At 49.2% G+C, this 19,516-nt stretch overlaps 1 protein-coding gene across 1 annotated transcript in view; it reads right to left on the bottom strand.

The window, feature by feature from the left end:
- The window catches only part of MAML3 (mastermind like transcriptional coactivator 3), a 504,469-nt gene that overhangs the window by 199,763 nt on the left and 285,190 nt on the right, over nucleotides 1-19,516 (bottom strand). Inside the window, exon 2 of the mRNA XM_075543767.1 lies at nucleotides 6,012-7,589. Coding sequence (XP_075399882.1) covers nucleotides 6,012-7,589 — 1,578 coding nt within the window. The remainder of the gene's footprint in view (nucleotides 1-6,011; nucleotides 7,590-19,516) is intronic.

Below are 19,516 nucleotides of genomic sequence, written 5' to 3'. Positions count from 1 at the left end.
AAAGGTCACCGTGCTTGGTAGGGCAGAGGGGCAGCCAGGGCAAGGAACACCCTGGACGGGCTGGGCTGACACAGGGGCTCCAACAATGGGCTCAAACCATAAGATCATCCTGAGGATGGTGTAGGACTGGGCAGTGTTTCTTTCTGTGGAACGTCAGGTACAAGCTAAGAGTTGGAACTGGCCTGGCAGCACTTAAGAACAACAAGCATTTGGGTTATTTGCTATTTACATATTAAAAGACCCAGACTGGATTATAACCTCCCAATTATTATTTTAATCACTTTACTATGGGCTCATACAACTTTCATCCCAATCCATACATACATCAATTGCATAAAGCACATTTGTGTGAACAAGCGGCCATCTAGCTCAGAAGCAATAAAGCCCACATGGAAGAAGCACACCAGCTGGTGCGATCACGAGGCGCCAAAGGGACCAGGTATAAGGCATCATGCAAAAAAAAAAAGTATACATTATATATATATATATATATATACCATAGTGAATGAAGGGGGAAGTGCAGTGTGGAGACCCGAGGCCCAAATGTCGACCACTGGAGATCCCCTCATAGAGGGGTTTAGGAAAGGAGATGGGTCAGTCAGGGTGCGATGTAGTACCGATGAAGAACATAGCTTTCCCCCAGATCCTGGATGCTTCCTCCCCGCCAACTACCATGATCCTAATTCTACCTTGCAGGACTGGATAGGACAGAGGCTGTACACTGGTGCATATGGGAGCTGGAGGCACAGGGAATCCAGGGTGGATGATACCTTCAGGACCAAGGGTGTGAGAGGCGATGCTGGGAGAGTAGAGGGTGAGTGGGTTGGAAAGGGGGAACTGATTACAGGGATCCACATATGACCTCCTCTCTGGGAGATGGATGGCAGAGAAGGGGGGAAGGGAGACTCCGGATAGGGCAAGATATGACAAAATAACAATCTGTAGATTATCAAGGGCTCATGAGGGAGGGGGGAGCGGGGAGGGAGGGAAAAAAAAAAAGAGGACCTGAGGCAAAGGGCTTAAGTGGAGAGCAAATGCTTTGAGAGTGATTAGGGCAAAGAATGTACGGATGTGCTTTATACAATTGATGTATGTATATGTGTGGATTGTGATAAGAGTTGTATGAGCCCCTAATAAACTGTTTTTTAAAAAAAGTACATTTGTACATTCATTGCCCTCATCATTCTTAAAACATTTACTTTCCACCTAAGCCCCTGATATCAGGCTCCTCATTTTACCCCTCCCTCCCTGGTTTCCCCTCCCTCATGAACCCTTGATAATTTATAAATTATTATTTTGTCATAACTTGCACTGTCTGACGTTTCCCTTCACCCACTTTTCTGTTGTCCATCCCCCAGGGACCCTCCCAATTATTTTGTGATCTGTTTATTTCACTCATGTAATGAATTTCCTTGTGGTCATCCTTTCATGTATTGATTTTCATGAACCTTATTTTACCTAATTCTGATTTTGTTTATCATTCATTATTATAAGTCATACCAATCATTGTACATAAATTGTCCCATTTTGTGACTATACGGAACAGTAAATAAATTCTGAAAAGTAGAATTACCAGACAGAAGATTTAAATTTTTGCCTCTGCTTCTAGTTTTGGCTTTAACCTTTTTGAATTATCCAGGAACGGAGTGTTTTTCTCTTTATTTCTCAGAGAAACAGCATTTTCTACAAATGTGCAGGTTACCAGGAGAGCCGAGTCCCTGGCGAAGGACGTCGCACTTGGTAACGGGGAGGGGCAGTGGACGAGAGGAAGCTCCTCGGCAATTCAGGTTGACAGAGCGGCTGTAGCCATGGGCGGGAACATCTGAACAATTGCGGGGATGGCTCAGGAGTGGGTGCTGCTCCGTTCTGCCCTTGGCAGGGTCGCTGTGGGTCTGAGTGGACTTGAGGGCACCTAACAACAATAATAACCAATGTCCTAAATAAGGAAACAATCATGTAAATAGATGCTGTGGATGAAATAGATGCTGTGGTGGAGCAATGGTTACGTGTCTGACTTCCAACTGAGAGGCTTAATGCTCAAACTCACCCATTGACTCTGCAGGAGAAGACACTTGGGCACCTGCTCCCAGAGAGATTACACACGACAAAACCCCTATGGAGCTACTATGTCTCATAGCGTTGCTGAAATTGACTCAGTGGCCCAAGGTGGAATTGCCTCAGTGGCCCACAAAGAGATACACCACAACAACAGTCTCAGTGGCTCAAACAGGTTAGCAAGCAATAAGTTGCCAGTGTGAACCCACCCATGGGCAGGAGGGCCTGACAACCTGCTTCCCTAAAGATTACAACCTAGAAAACCCTCTGCGACCGCTCCACGGGTGTAGGCGTGAAAAACGGCCGGCAGTATTCTTCTTCTGGTTGCTTTCGCGCTCCAGTCATTTGTGAAAAACAAAGTTGACCTGGCTCGGTGCTCAGACAGGTACTGGTAGAATCTTCGAGGTTCTGAGCCTGATTCACCCTTCGGGCCTGCAACTGAACTCACCCAAGTGTCTCAAATTTCCAGCCAAACACCAAGCATGTCTATCAGGTGAACAATAATTAAGGGAAGTGTGCGCCAGATCCATTTGGGATCAAATGGGCAGCCTTGGCCCAAAGACAGCGTTTGGAAGGCAGGAAGCCTTAGGGACGAGGGAGGGACTGGAAACAGGAGACACAGGGCAGAAGTGGGCAGAGTTGAGGGTCCGCTGCGGGGATGGCGATCAATGACATGAAGCAACGTGTACCTGAGTCGTCGAAAGGAAGACCAATTGCTCTGGACACCTTCATCCAGTTTACAATAAAATAGATAAATCAAAAACACAAACCAAAGGGTTGCCCGTGACTCAGAATCTACTGAATGCAAGCTAGCAAGCGCAGCACACACAGTTTGACTACGCTGATCTCGAAGCACATTTTCTATCTCGCCAGTAATTTGTGCTAGTATTTGTGCAAGGTACCTGCCTCCGGTGTAATTAACGATGCTCAGGACTAAGTTAACACCACACCCCGTTCAGATAAAGCATGAAAGCAACGAACCGGAATGTTTGCAGAAAGACAGTCACGTGTTGACTTGTGCGTTTTGAAGCTTGGTTCAAAGAGGAGCGAGGTGATAGTTCGTTAGAAAATGTGCTTTTGGTGATGGCCCTTCATGAGATTACGAACTGATGATGCTGAGGACTCACACGGAAGATGTTGTGTACCCTGAAAGCAGACAGAGGAACAGGGACGCTCGGGCCTGAAAACCATCTCTCTCGCTTCTTGACTGGACAGAACCCGACAGAAACCTTTTGGAGCACGACCCCTCCGGCGCAAGGCTTCGGCTACTCACGGTTCCGTCAGGCAAGCACATGGACCTGAAGTTCATGCTCCAGCTAAGACAAGCACTTCATCCTAAGCTAGTTCATTTCAGAAGACACTTAGTGAGGGAGGGTGGGGAGTGCAGGTGGGTCCAGAGCAGGCGGCTGGCATGCATCACCAGTGCTGTGGCTGGTACGTCTTCTATGGTCACCAGGGTGTGGAACTGTGACTGTGGCATAGATCACGTCACCTCAGCCCGTTCGGCAGCTCGCCGTCTCATAGACCTTGTGGCAACCTGGCTTAGAACCAGTAGTCCTGTGTATCGCCTGCTTCTGAACTTCTTTTTAAAAAATCATTTATTGGGGACTCTTACAGCTCTTACAGCATTCCATACATCAATTGTATCGAGCACATTTGTGCATAAGTTGACATCATCATTTCCAAAATATTTTCTTTCTACTCGAGCCCTTGATGTAAGCTCCTCTTTTTCTCCCTTCCCTCCCATAGCCTCCCACCCTCCTGAATCCTTGCTCAATTATATACTGTTTTTATTATTTCGTATCTGACACTGCCTGTAGTCTCCCTTCATCCACATTTCTGTTATTCGTGCCCATCTGGGGGTGCTTCTGTACTTAACACTGAAGTGTATGCGATGTTACATTTTCCCAAGGGATAGTTTTGTAACGAAACCATGCTCACACAGAAGGGTCACATTTCAACGCTTATTTTTCTTCCCCCTTTCTCTAACCAGCTACTGATTATTGTGCACGCATAAGCCAAGTTACATTTTTAGTCATCCAGAGAGAATCTCGTTAGGGCCGCTGGCATGTACAGGCAGGAAGGCCCAGGGAGACTGTGGGATGGGAAGGAAGCGAAGGGCCAGAACCCAGCCGCCGAGCTCAGATGTGTCTCTGCAGGCCGGGACCCCAACAGGCCGGGCAGCCCCCATCACGCGTGGGTGCTGGCTGTGTGTGTGCACGCGCACCAGGAGACAGAACGTGCAAACCGCCACCCCAGTGATGCAAGCTCTCCCCGCAGCGCTTCCCAGGGCTTCTAATTCACCAACCGCGAACACAGCCCAGCGCGAGTCAGAACCTGTTCCAACACGGTGGCCGTTACAGCAAAGCTCCAGCAGGTATGTCAGCAGCTGCTTTCCACAAGGAAGGGGGCACCGACTCAAAATGGGCTGGCAAGGGATCCCCCCAGCACTGAGGCATGCAGTGGAAAGGTCCTGTTTTCTCGACTTGCCCCTTTCCATCAGGGCCGAACAGCATCACACGCGAGGCACGCTGACTCTGGACCCCGGCCTCGGAGCGGAGGGCTGGCTAATGCGTAAGGCACGCTCACCGGTTTCGGTGTCTCACAGGCCACCCTGCACCTCTGAAGTCTGAAGTCATCCAGGAAGATGGTGGGGAGGGGCGGGCGCTTTTGAACACAGCACGGCCACGTACCCGTATTCACCCTCACCCTTCCCTGAATTCCAGCCGTGTCGACGAGGACTCCCACTTCGTGCCCACGCCACAAGGTTAAAACAGCGCGTGGGGGCTCCAGACCAGCGACACCTGGTTGAACACTGGTTCATCAACACATGTAGATACACACACATACACACACACACACACACACACACACACACACACAATCTTATCCTCCACTTTAGTTTGAAACCACAGAAAACTCTGCCACATTTGAAAAGTGCGTTATCAAAATTTCCAATTATTCATCGTTCAGCAGGGCGGATGGAGGATTTTCAGGACCCCACAAATCAGCTGTCAACCCAAAACCAAACCCACGGCCACTGAGTCGATTCCAACTCACAGGGAGCCTCTAGGTGAGGACCGTGGCTTCTGTCCAGGGCCAGGTGGCTATTTCTATCGAGGGCCATGCTGGTCAAACGTTCAATTCACACTCCCCTCATGCAGAGGCTGGAACTTCTCCTCTGCGATGCAGAATGTGATGGTAGCTGCTGCAGATGCTTTTGTGGGCCTCAGACGGCCTCTGGGCGGGACCTTCCCCACACCTGCTCTATAGGGTTTCCAAGACTGTAAATCTTTACGGGAGCACACGGATGCATCTGGTTCCCAAGGAACTGATGGGTTTGAACTGCCGACCTTTCAGTCGGCAGCCCAATGCTCACCAGACAGCACCACCAGGGCTCCTGTGAAATGGCCACAGGTATCTCTAGGTATCTATGTCTACACTGACAGCCCCGGAGCTCGTGCTGCCCTCTCCCTCACAGTGTGGACTACACGTACGAGGGGGCTTCCAGGAGTCGGTGGGGAAACGGACTCCAAAGGTAATGAATGGCTCTCCCCAGGGCTTTCCGAAGCCCCCTCTTGGAACTTTTGGTTTCTTATCTCAGGCCAGGAGTAAACAAAGTTTGACCCTGGGGAGGCCTTCAAATAGAGGGGTGTGAAGTGTAAGTCCCACCCTGCTCCATCTCTGAAAGGAAGAAATCCAGCGGCAACAGCAGGAGGACACAAGGAACATGGCTGCAGGTAGTTACACCCAGGACGGCTCCAGCAGGGGCCTGGTGGTGCACCCGCGAAACACATAAAGGGTCCAGCCTCCAGAACCCACTGGCACAGTCCTCATCTGCCCTCTCCGGTGGCTATGAGGTGGAATCGACCCGGCGGCACCTTCCCAGATAAGCTACCGCGAAGCATGAGGGCATCACTAGAACTGCTGGCGATGCGTCTCCCTTTTGCACTCACCTGACCATGAGCTGGAAGTGCGGTGTAGGCCAGGGGCTGGTTCAGCACCCCTTTCTGCTTCATGAGAAGCATGCGTTTCTGCTCGTCACTCAGGTGTGCCCTGGGGGCCTGGAGGTGCGGTGGAGGTGCTGTCTGCTGCTGCTGCTGCTGCTGTTGTTGCTGCTGCTGTTGTTGGTGCTGCAGATACGGCATCAAGGGGCTTTTGTTGGGGTTGGCCATTGGCGGCGTCATTCTCTGACTCAAGTCTGCGTTAAAATGGGTCAGAGGCTTCGTGTTGCCGTAAGTAAGAAGATTGTGCTGCTTGTTTAGAGAGTTTGTACCCAAGTTATTTGGCTGCTGATTGATCATGTTCATGTGGTTCTGAGGGAGGTAGTTACTCATTGTCGTCTTCTGCAGGTTGTTTGCCATCGAAGGCACTATAGGATTTTGGTTGTTAAAGGCTTGGGGGTACATCATTGGGCTATTTGGTTTTTCGGCAGCGAAGGTTGCTCCGTACGGACTGGATGGAGGGCCTAAGGGAGACCAACTTGAAGTTTGATTTGAGTGTTGCTGTTGTTGCTGCTGTTGTTGTTGTTGTTGTTGCTGCTGCTGCTTCTGCTGCATGAGTTTGGCCCGCTGTTGCTGCTGTACAGCCATCTGCTTGAGCTGCTCGGCTGGGGACATGTCAGAGCTGGGCACAGACACAGAGCCCGACCCGGACCCTGCCACCGTCACTGGCGCTGGGTTAAGAAGATAACCACTTCCAGGCCGTGGGGGAGCTTGGCCTGGAGTGTGGGCTTGGTTTGGAGTCTGGGGGGACTGGACAGCACAGTTTGCTGGTGAGCTGGTGGGGTTTGCAGCTGCGGGAGTGCTGGCGACAGAAGGTACATTGGTGGCGGTGGAGACAGTAGAAAAGGGCGGACCGGAGGAAGAAGGCCTGGTCTGGGGCGATCCCAAGGAGACGTGCGCAAAAGGAGAATGAGAGGGATCGCTCTTCACACTGGTACTCTCTTGGGAGAGAGGGGTCTCGGCGGCTGGCCGGGAGAATTCCGGCTCCTTCTTCTCTTCAAAGTCTTCATTGAAGAGGTCCTGTATGTCATCTTCGGGCACGGTGTTAGCCAGTTCATCTATTAACTCTTGCCACTCCTGATCATTCAGGTTGATGTCCGAGAACAGTTTGTTCTGATTGGATAGAGATGTTTCGGATGTGTCTATGCAAGTAGGGTCATCTAAAGGTTCTTGTTTGAGGTCTTTGCTCTGCAGGATGGTGAAGCTATCTTCCAAGTCATTGTAACCATTCACTGGAAGTTTAATCTCAGGAAGTCTGCCATTCTTACCTAGGTCTTCTAGAAGCCCGGGGGTGTGAGCCCCACTATTCTGCAAGGGCAAAGACGGCTTCAAGTCAAGTTGGTGAAGAGGAGACACTGAAGGCAGTGGCATGTTATTGGGCAAACTGCTGATGGCATCCATCCCGGCAGGCATGTCCTTACGGATTCGCTTACTAGTCGGAGAAAAGCTCCCATCACACGCACCATTCTGTTGGTCTCCATTAAGCGGTGATCGGGCTCCTTCCAACTTCCTTTTCACAGTCTCTTGTAGCTGCAAACGACAAAAGAAGGAAGATCACTAAATCTCAAAGGCATCGTCTACTCTTTGTGAGTTCTGATGTGCATCGCCACGAGTGAGATTTTATCGAACCCAACAGCCTCAATAGCTTCCCTAGGCAGATGACCCCCTGCCTACCCCCCACCCCCACCCCCAGCCAGGTAGCATGCCCAATCTCTCCTGCTGACTATACAAGCGCCAAGCATCTCCTCTTCGACACCCATGGACATCTAGATCACTTCCCATCTCAGGGCTGTGTTGATCATGCTTTGCTGCTCAATATTCCCCATCACAGTCTCTATCCAGTGAGCCAGCTCAGAGACCACGCAGTTTTCCCCTGAGAAAGTCCGCATCATCAATCGCACGTATCCCCCAGTGATAGGAATTGGACTCCAAGGACAGAACCTAAATACATCCCCTCATCTCCATCCCCCTTTCACTTTTCTTGCTAAATGGCTGGAACAGTTTCCTAACTGATCTCCATGCCCCGCCTCCAGGTACCATCCATTCACTCATTCATCTGAGCCTTTACTCACTGGTTTGCTCTCCATCAACTACTTTGTATAGAGAATAGTCATCGCCCTCCTATTTTTTTTTAAAGTGTCTTGGCCTTCCTGTTTGTAACCCTGCTTTGATTGCCAACAGTCTTTCCATTAAAGTTCAATGGGAGCCTTCTTTACCTGACTCTGGCTCATCTTCCTAGCCCCGCCTCCTCCTCATGCCTCTTCTCAGCACCAGCTTCCCACCCCCCAATCCAGTTTCCATGAACACTTCTGAAAGTCAATTCCTTCCATGTGTTCACCTTCTTTCTTCCTTCAGGGCATGTTGTTTTCTTTTCTTGGAACATGTTCCTTCCTGCTTCCTTCCTCCCTCCCTCCCTCCCTCCCTCCCCCAGTGAGTCACTATGCATCTTTCAGGTCGGAGTCTCGCTTTCACTTCCTCTAGGAGGTCTCTTACATGCCTTCCCCACTCTGGGTCGTGCCTTTCTTGATCTACCTGTCCTAGGTTGGCGATCCTCATAAGGCTATCCCCATATTTCCAAGCAACCTACACTTGCCCCAGCATAATTTTATTATTATTAATTATACTGTGAGGACACCCTGCCGAAGTGTCTGTTTAGCATGCCCCAAGAAGAAGCCATGCCCTGGCTCATATCCATGGCCAATAAACATCTGCTCATTGAATGAATGGGTCTATTGTTTAATTCATAGGGGCTGAAAGAGATGAACTTACAGCAGAGCAGGAGGAAGCCCACCGACCATAGGGATTTGGGACTTAGACGCTCAGTGTTCTGGGACCCATGCTCTGGGAAGTGTGATGTCAATTTAATGGGAGGACAGCCCAGTTAAGAAAGGCCTTGGTAAGGTATGGGCATAGTAACCAGCAGGCCAGCTCATCTCTTTGTTCCTGTCCTTTCTGCCTCACAGGGCCAGACCCAGGGCTTTGGTGAGACTCTGGCAAAGAGAAGGTACTGGGGAGATACTTGCTGAAAGACAAAAGGAAACTCCGTCGGATGAGAAGGGATTGCTGTACTTTATACATTTGAAGGTACCCTTCCAGTCTTCTACCCTCGAGAAAGACGCCGTACATTACAGATCCAATGGGAAAGACTAGCAGGGGTGCCTCAGTTCGATACCTCGGCACTCGCAGTGGTACTGTCTATGGTTAATGAAGCCATTTTGGGCATGAGGTCATGAATTCCAAGCAGTATACCACTGTATTAGTAAGTGCTTTCTCAGACAAGGCGCCCTGGTGGTAGAGTGATTACGCTTTGGGCTGCTAACCGCAAGATCTACAGTTCAAAATCACCAGCCTCACCGCTCTGCAAGAGAAAGACAAAGCTTTCTACTACCATAGAGTTCCTGTCTCGGAACCCACAGGGGAAGTTCTAGCCTGTCCTGTTGGGTTGCTCTGCGTCAACATCGATGACAGGGCAGGGAGTTGGCTTTGTGTCATTTGTTAACTCTTGGCTTCTCCATCTCTAAAGTGGGCTACGAACGCCTACCTCAAGGAGATCCTGTGAGGATGTACAGCAGGAAAACCCTACAGAAAGCATTTAGCTTCATGCCTAGCGCCACTAAATTCCCACTAACCCTCGGGACCCCCGGGAGCCACCACTGCAACTGAGGTACACTGGTGCTCCCAGGTCTGCAAAAGGCAAACAGGTAGAACGGTGACATTTCTGTTCCCTAGCAGGCAAAACCGACATGTTATCCAAGCATCTGGCCTAGCTTGTAAAATATGAACAACAAGAATCAAATTTGCAATTCAAGCCCAAGTCCAAGTGCTAATGCATTCATGGCCTAGATTGTAGAACAGCGGCGGCTGGATTGCTGAGGTTCAATCAAATGCATTTTCAGCCTGCCGCCTGAATGAAGCTGCTGAGTGAATTTCGTTATTCTTCAAGGCCTGGCCTTCTCCACCACTGACCCCCTCCAACCCAGATCCTGACAGATGGATCTTCCATGTCTCAGCATTTCAGAGTATCAGGAATTCATCACTGAATAGATGCTGCGGTGGGGTGTTGATGTTTTGTTTTGCTGCTTCCAAAATAGCAGGCTGATCTCAGCACCCCCTTCTGCCTGCCTCATCATCCTTTGCTGCATGCAATGGTGGCGTGCGAGCCTAATTTTCTCCTATGTGCCTCTAGGGAGAGAGGAGAGCAGCAAGAAGACAGAACCTGTGTGTTTACGATGCGTACCTCATAAGCACCCCACTCAGGTGGCAGGAGACAGCTGACTGCGTGCAGGGACGAGCCCCGGTGAGCCCCCCAGAGGACGCAAAGGGCTCCCATCAAGGAGTTCTATCCCTGGCAGCCTGATGCCAAGACACCCCTGGCCCTTCTGCCCTCCAAAGCCTGAAACCTCTCAGTATGATTTGTGCCCTCCTGGAAGAACTACAGAAACTCTTTCCTCTGAGCACTGGGCCCCTTCGCTCCTGTATTACTGTTATTACATCTAAATGTTTCTTCCTATTAAGGGAAGCTGTGGGGCCAGGAGCTGAAGTGTGTTGTTCATCCACTTGCCTACGCCAGTATGTGTCGCTATCATGCGTCAATTACTCAGAGGGAACTAATCCCTCCTCCACAATGGCTCCAGCGTGAGCCTCTCATCTGCAATACGCCTCGTGTTTCTGCTAAGCTGTGTGTGTGTGTGTGTGTGTGTGTGTGTGTGTGTGTGTGTGTGTGTGTGAGATTGAGAGAGAAAGAGAAGAAACGCACGCTAGTTGGAGAATGTCATTATACCCACACCAGGAGAAATCAGGATAGTTTGTACTCTGGGATTTACAAAGCATTTTCACATTAAGATCATATTTTATCCTCATAGCAGACCTTTGGGTCGGGGCATGCACCAGACTAATGATTCCCCAGCAAAGAGAATAAGTAGCATGGAGGAGGAGGAGGAGAAGGAGGAGGAGGAAGAGGAGGAGACGTTTTAACAAAGAGGAACATGGCTCTGATGACCAGGCCTCTGTTGACACCGTGAGGCCCTGTTCCCAGCAGAGTCTTGCAGTGTCTCCTAGGTCACACTGTCCGTGTACAAGAAGTATTTCCTTCCTTTAGACTTGTAGCACGAGGCTCTGGTGGGTAAGCTCTTGCCTGTTCACCTATAGCCAGTGGTTCAAACCCACCAGCCACTCCATGGAAGCAGAGACCTGGTCATTTGCTCGACCGGGCAGTTCTACCTCATTCTAGAACAGTGGTTCTCAACCTGTGGGTTGAGACTCCTCTGGGGGTCGAACAACCCTTTCACAGGGGTCACCCGATTCATAACAGTAGAAAACTCACAGTGATGGAGTAGCAATGAAAGTAACTTTATGGCCGGAGGGGTCACCACAGCATGAGGAACTGTATGAAAGGGTCGCGGCATTCGCAAGATTGAGAACCACAGTTGGGACTAAGTCACTGGTGCAAAACAAACAAATTGCAAGTTCGAATGTAGCAGTGGGAGAACTCGTGTCACCCACACTGGAGATCCAGGTTTGACTGCAACCAGCATCCTATGCACAGCCCCGCCCATCTTTCAGTGAAGGCCTGGGAGTAGCTATGATGCCGACCAAGTTTCAGTGGCGCTTCCAGACTACGACAGGGAAGACTAGGAAGAAAGGCCTGGTGGTCTACTTCTGCAGATCAGTTCCCGAAAACCCTATAGATCACAATGGAATAATCTGCAATGGAGCACAGAGATGGGCACTCTATATTTCCTGACTCTGTTGGGGGTTGACTCAGTGGCAGCTAACCACCAGCAAACTCAAAGCAGCCCTTCTCGTCCTGTCCCTGATTTACATGAATACTGGTCATGCTACCACTATCCATAACGAAGGCTTAAAGATGGGAGACATTAGGATAAACTATCATATAGCTCCTATTCCTAGTGACTCCACAATGTCGATTTTAGCATAACCATCTTACAACAGAAAAATGGAAGGAAGGGAGAGATTGAACAGTGGGTCCAAGATGCCCTGGCTGGGGCTGGGGGAAACGTCTGTCTGCCATTGTTCGGTTTGGATAGTTCTTTCTAAGTAGAGTGTCTCCTGGCCAGCCCTCTCAGTCACTCCTGATCTGAATATGGAGCCTGCCTATACACACCCAAGGCAACTCAATGAGGACCACACTGTAACCATGGTCTGGTTCTCCCCGCATAGTATGCCATGGATGACTGCTAACGCGGGTTCTCAGCCCTGCTGAGTTTATATAATCACCCCTAAAGCAGACACCGGGCATGCTGGCCTCTCCGGGCCTTCCATGAGTCAATCTGCAAGTTCTTTCAGATGGCTAAAAATAGTAGGAATGACTCGTGGACTGCCTGCCATTCTTCTTGTCACATTTTGAGGATTCTAAAGTTCCAGGGATGAAGCCATGATGGCATAGTGGATTATCTGTTGGGTTGCTAACCGCAAGGTCAGTAGTTCAAAACCACCAGCCACTTTTCAGGAGAAAGATGAGGCTGTCCGCTCCTAAATAGTTCTACCACCTTGGAAACCCCAGGGAGTTTTGCTCTGCCCCATACTGTCGATTTGAGTCAGGGTCTACGTAAGAGCAGTGGGTTTCCAGGTAAAGTACAAAAGAGCTCTCTCCTTCATTGACTGCTGGAGAAGTACCTATTTCCTCAGAAAGGAAGATGAGTTGGAATCTGAGCTTGCAGAGAGATACTAAAACTAATTTAGAAGCTCAGAGAACATTTTGATCTGCTTTGGTCAAACCAGAAGATGATTTCGCTGGAATCAATTTTCACATGATTATTCTCTTTCCATTCTACCAGCAGATAATAAGCAAATGAACACATGGATGAATTTGACTTGCTTATTTAATGTATTTGATAAGTGACCCGGAATACAGAGATGTTAGATATTTCAATTAGTAGAATATGAATAGTGTGCAAAACCCTTCCCGAACTGTCTTCTAGACTTAAGGGCCCTGACTAATGATCTTTGGAAGTCTATTTAGAGGGTCTATTTTCCAGGCCAGTGATTTTCCAACTTTCATGTGACTAGTTACCTGGTGAGCTGTTGAAAATGCAGATTTCTTGGTTCCCCCACCATGGCTTCTGATTCAGCAGCCCAAAGTGGGGCCTGGAGTGGGAGTGCTCTTCTCTCTCTCTCTCTCTCTCTCTCTCTCTCTCTCTCTCTCTCTCTCTCTCTCTCTCACACACACACACACACACACACACACACACACACTGTCTAAAACCTCTGCTTGAATATAGAACGATCCTCACACAGCTTCCCTGGACCTAGTGAGTGGGTAATGCTGAGTCTCTGGAGGGACGTCAGACACATACAGTTAAAAGTCTCCACTTAGAAATGCTCACAGAAGAAAGGCCTCATTTCAGAAATGAGCGCCACCTTCTAGCAGGTCTCAGAAACAACAGCGAGCTAGGTTCAAGGGAGCCGAGGGCCCTGGTGAGCTCCAGCCCAGAGTAAGAGGACTATTCAGAACAGTTTAAAATAATCACAAGCACCAAGTGGTGTAGTGGTTATGCTTTGGGCTGCTAGCCACCAGGTCAGCAGTTTGAGACCACCAGCCAGTCTGTGGGAGAAAGATGAGGCTTTCTACTCCTGTAAAGAGTTCACAGTCTTATAAATTCACAGGGGCAGCTCTTATGAGTCAGAGTTGATTCGAGGACAGTGAATTGGTCCCTAAATAAAAAGGAATGCTGGCAACTCAGTGGTTAAAGAGCTTGGCTGCTAACCAAAAGTTCGGTGGTTTGAGCCCACCAGCTGCCTTGTTGGGGAGCAGTGGAACAGTCTGCAGCCATAAAGATGTGCAGCCTTGGAAACCATATCGGCAGCTCTACTCCGGTCCTATTAAAAAAAACCAAGTCACGGCCATTGAGTGGATGCCAACGCACAGTGACCCTACTGGACAAGGCAGAACTTCCCTGTGGGTTTCCAAGACTGTAACTCCTTAAGGGTGTAGAAAGCTCCATCTTGCTCCACAGAGAGGCTGGTGGTTTTGAACTGCTGACCTTGCCGTTAGCAGCCCAATGTGTAACCACTATGCTGAGAGTGGCCCCTGGAATCGGAAGGGTCTCAACAGCCATGGGTTTTTCCTGTGCAGTCTTGGGACCATCTTCCTTCTTTTTCTATGTTGGGAACCATGGAAGCTCACCCAATTTTATATGTATGACCGAATAAGGTCATTTTTTACTCTTCGAATATATTTTACATCTTTTTCTTTGCATGTGGCTAAATTTTTAGGTATAGTTTAATATTTTAAGCCAGGGTAGGGAATGTCCAAGCCAAGTCATGAATCCTAGCTAACATCGCATGCCTTCCCAAAGAGAAGTGATCTCAGTCATCACATTAAATCATCAAAGGCAGCAGGCCAATTTTTAAGTTGATAATTTTATATGGCCTGTGAATGATGTTATAAATAGGTAAATGGCCTTTAGCAGGAAAAAAAGGTGCCCTGGTGGCATACTGGTTACGGGTTGGGCTGTGACCTACAAGGTCAGCAGTTCAAATCCACCAGCAGCTCCAGGAGAAAGACCAGGCTTTCTACTCCAGTAAAGAGCTACAGTCAAGGGGGAATTGATCACAAAGATCAATCTAGAATCCCCTCCTATAGGGACAAACAACATAAAAGTGGGTGAGGGGTGACAGAGGACGATGTAAGATATGAAAATAATCTATAACTTATCAAGGGTTCATGAGGGAGGGTAGGCGGGGGAGGGAGGGTCAAGAAATGGGGAGATGGTATCAGGGACTCGAGTGGGAAGAGAATGCTTTGAAAATGATGTTGGCAGCATATGTGAAAGTGTGCTTGACACAATGGATGAATGTACGGATTGTGATAAGAGATATAAGAGCCCCAATACAAGTATTTAATAATAATAATACAAAAAGAGCTACCGTCTTAGACACCCACAGGGGCAGTTCTGCCCTGCCCGATAGGGCTGATATGAGTTAGTATCAACTCAATGGTAGTGAGTTTGGTTTGGGTTGACCTTTGCTTTAGTCCAAATCATAGTAACCCTATATGGGTTTTTGTTTTTTTTATAGTCTCATCTTTCTCCTGCAGAGCAGCTGCTGGGTTTGAACTGCCAATCTGGGAGTTAGCAATCCAATGCTTAACCCATAGAGGTACCAGTTTCTTTACTCGTTAACATGCAATAAAAACCAACCAAAATCAAACTCACTGCCATCAAGTCAATTCAGAACCATGGCAACCTTATAGGACAGGGCAAAACCACCCCTGTGAGTGTCCAAGACTGTAACGCTTTACGGGAGTAGAAATCCTTCACAACACTGGGAATGGAAGATTAAAAAAAAACCCAGAGTGGTGACAGAGAAGGCCACTGACATTTTGAAAGGCTGAGTCCCAAGATCTCCTGCCTTCTCCAGGTTTGCACACACATTCAGCGTGCCACCGGCTCTTGGCTTCCGTCCTCCCAGTTGAATGAATACATTATATTTTCATCACAAGCCATGCCCATCCGTGTACTCCTCACATCAGAGGTTTCAAGTTTTTCATAAGCTTTGTACCTGCAATTCAGATCGGTGCTTCACCAGAATGATTAACGACTCATTAGAACGGACGCGGCTACCTTCACAGATACCAACGCCGTGGGCTTTTGCATCTCCTACCGTTGTCTGTAAGTAGAAAGCCCGCGTCTAAGTTTCTATCAGCTTACGGAACTAACTCACTGCTCACATGGTCACATGATATTCTAATTGGCCAGGAGAAGTCCGGTACATGTATTGCCGACCTGGATCCTCACAGTAACCCTGCGAGGGATGAGGACTGAGTTCTGAGGGGTGAAGTACTTTATCTTAGGGCACACAGCACGGCCCTCTCCGCGGTTCTGCGGTCCTCTCAGAACTCTGATGTCCCCTAATCTGCCTGCCTCGGAAGACTCCAGGCCTGATCAACCACCAGCACACTTGGCTTAGCACGCCTGGGGAAGTGTTTTAGACACCTGTGTCGTGACAGGCGAAGGAGGATGTGCGTGCGTCCTTGAGTCAGATCTGCCTGATTCACAGGAGAGCGCTGTGCACCCCTACAAGTTAAGACGTTACTTAGCATGTGTTTGAGAAGCGACGATATAGCTCCAGCCCTGGAAGCTTCGCCAGGGAGCAGACGTACGCATCCCAGTCAGGAGCGCGTGGCAGCTTTCTGCAGAAAGAGCTCCGCGGGGCTGTAGTTACCAGCAGAATACCTCAGCCTGCGCCCTGCACCGCGTGGGCTTTTCATCCACATGCGCACGCGCAGGCATGCACGCTCGGATGGCATTCCGTTTATTTTTAAGACACCATTTCCTCAGGAATGTTCCCTGATCGCTCTCACCGCAAGTCATGCACACATGTTCCCCTCAAGCTCGCCTGTGCTATGCATGACCTTGTATTAGAATCTGAAGTTCTTAATGGGGTTTTATTTCGGGCTTGAAAGCAAGGAGGCGGAAGGAGGGAAATCCATAAGGTAAGAAGAGGGCCGATGAAGAGATTAGATCTTATCCGCATCCTCACAGCGGGACACTGACACCAGTAACACAGACTGGAGGATGAATAGGCATGTTGGAAGGCAACACGAAGTTTCCATTTGTTTATTTGCTGGGAGGAGGGGACAGGCGGAGCTGAGGACTACTTCAGGGAGGCTGGGTACTTTCCTGTCCCTTGGGTAGGGACCAGGAATATTTTTATTTCCCTGTTTACTCAAAATGTCCCAGCTTTTCAATGAGAAATTCTCATTTTTGTGTTTAGCCCCTATCAGGAGACCATTTTCCTTAACTGCAAATAGCCCAGAGCGCTTGGACCTGACACTGCTTTTGAATACAATCCCAGCATGTGTTTATCTCCCTTTGGAAAACAAAAGTATTGAAATAAGATCTCGTAGTCTATAAAAAGCCTCTCATTTTCCCCTAAAGTAGCCAGACACTGGCCTTCCTTGTGAGTTGTAGTTTGCATAAAACCATACTCGCAGGCAGCTACCTCTGAGAAATCTCTCTCTCTCTCTCTCTCTCTCTCTCTCTCTCTCTCTCTCTCTCTCTCTCTCTCTCACACACACACACACACACACACACACACACACACACACACAGAGCATCTCTGAGTGAACGCATAGGATGTTATTCTTATTTCTAGACTGCATCTGACTCTGCGACCTCCATTTCTTAGCAGGGTTTTGTTTTGCTTTTTTTTAAAACACCAGGACTGATGGCTGAGGGAATTGCCTTCGTGGACCAACTAGGGAATTGCCTTTATGCCTGTCTTTTTAGAGCAACTTTGTGCACCAAAAGGTAGAGCACAAGGCATTCTCTTCCCGGGGCAGGCTACACGTGGGCCACGGTGTCCACATGCAGGCAGGCACAGCCTTGTGCACAGGCAAAACCTGGGTGTGACTGCGTCTGGCAGCGTCCAGCCAGGCAGCGGCATGCACAGCGCTCCGCCCCAGTCTGTGCATGGCCCAGTTCTGGAGGCTGTCTGCAGAGCTGTCATCTGTGCGGGGAAGCTGCTCGGCTCCATCCCATCAGCTAAATTCGTTTTCCAAGAGAAATTAGACCAAGGTACTGTTGTTATAGCAACAGTCAGAGTCACTTACACAGCTGCTTCCCCACACCCTCAACCTGACTTCTTCGGGCAGACCTTTCCATTATGTAGAGGGCGTGCCCATGGCAGAGGCTGGGCAGACCCTTCACGAGCCCTCTAAGCAGAGGAAGCTTAATCCTCTCCTAGGCCTCCAACCTGAAGCCAGGAGACAGCACTTCGTCTTATGACCCAGTGCTGAACATCTATGAGCAGTGAGGAGAGGCAGCTACTCAGCTTTCGTCTCTTGGATGGGAGCTGGACAGGCTTCCCTGGGATTTCCTGCGCTTAAACAAGCACTCCTCATTTCAGCATGAGCAATGCCCAACACAGCCTTTCCCATTCTTAAGAGTTTGCAATGCTTTAGTCTTCCGAGAGGAGTCCTGGTGGCATAGTGGCTATGAGTCGGACTGTGAACCGCAAGGTCAGCAGTTCAAAACTGCCAGCCACTCCTCTGGAGAAAGCTGGAGCTTTCTACTGCTTTAAAGAGTTACAACCTTGGAAACCCAAAGGGGTAGTTGTACCCCATCCCAGAGGGTCGCTAGGAGTCAGCACCCACTTGATGACAGTTCGTGTGAGTGCTCCAGCACTATAGTCAAAGGGGTCTGGAGTTCCAAGAACCCCTCCAAACAAACCCAAGCCCTGTGACATTGGGTAGATTCTGACTCATCAAGAGTTGGCTTCTGAGACTGTAAATATTTCCAGGAGCAGCTAGCCTCTTCTTTCTCCCAAGGGGAGGCTAGTGGGTTTGAACGGCTGACCTTGGGGTTACCAGCCCAAAGCCTAACCCATAGCACTACCAGGGCTCCTCATTCCAATTCCGGAAAACAAGAGCCAGCACCAAGATACCCTTTTCTTGACCAAAAGGTGTGCTTAATTAGGATGGAACCTTTACGGTGGGTGAGTTCCAAGAGAAGTGAGCCAATACAAAAGTACATTCACCCCAAAAACTACTAAATGACCCAAACAGGTAAGGGTCACTTCTGACGCATGGCAGCAACCCCATGCGTGCCAGAGTAGAACTGTGCTCCACAGTTTTCACCAGGTCTCCAGGTGTTTCTGCTGAGGCGCCCTAGAAGAACTCACACCTGCAGGCCTTTGGTTTTCAGCAAGTGCATAAACTGTTTGCACTAACCAGGGACTCCAAAAATTGAAGAGAAATCTTCTTTCGAATCAAGCAAAACCCTTTTGTTAATTCCAAACCATGGTGACCCCACGAGTTACAGGGTAGATCTGAATTCCACCAGCGTTTCTTGGCTCTCCTCTAAGAAAGCAGAGCTCCATGCCTTTCTCCCGCCGTGCTGCTTGCTGCCAATTAGATTAGAACGGCCAGCTAGGTTGGAACTGCCAAACTGACTGAGTGCAAATGTTGGGGCATTGCCCTGTCAACCTCCAAGTACTTGGGCCTGGCCGGAAACAGAGTGGAAGGGAGAAGGTGCCAGCACGGGGCTGAGGAAGAGATACACAGATTATTTGAACTTTACTTGGAAGGTGTTAGAAGCCACGGAAGGAATAAAGTCACCGCCAATGCTAACTTCCGATGTCGTAATGATGCACGTTGGATATATAACTGGTTGTGAAAGGTAAACTGTTCGAAGTGATCTACGTCACTCCTGCACGGCCAACCAAGCCAGCGATAAAGCTATGCTTGGTTGACATATCCGTCCAGCACAGATTTGGTTCTGAGGCAGGTGGCTGAACTGTACTTGGCCTGGGACTTAGCCCCTGTGAGTTTCCAAGACTGCAACTGTTCACAGGAGTAGAAAGGCCCATCTTTCTGCCGAGGACCTACTGGCATTTCGAACTGCTGATCGTGTGGATCAAAGCCCCACCTGTAGCCACTATGCAGAGTTCCCAAGGCTGTGGACCACCCCATCTGTCTCCTGCCACAGAGACTG

Source organism: Tenrec ecaudatus, chromosome 3, assembly GCF_050624435.1.
Source record: "Tenrec ecaudatus isolate mTenEca1 chromosome 3, mTenEca1.hap1, whole genome shotgun sequence".
Taxonomy (NCBI): domain Eukaryota; kingdom Metazoa; phylum Chordata; class Mammalia; order Afrosoricida; family Tenrecidae; genus Tenrec; species Tenrec ecaudatus.
The sequence above is the reverse complement of the archived record's forward strand: the minus strand, read 5'-3'. Positions and strand labels throughout refer to the sequence as shown.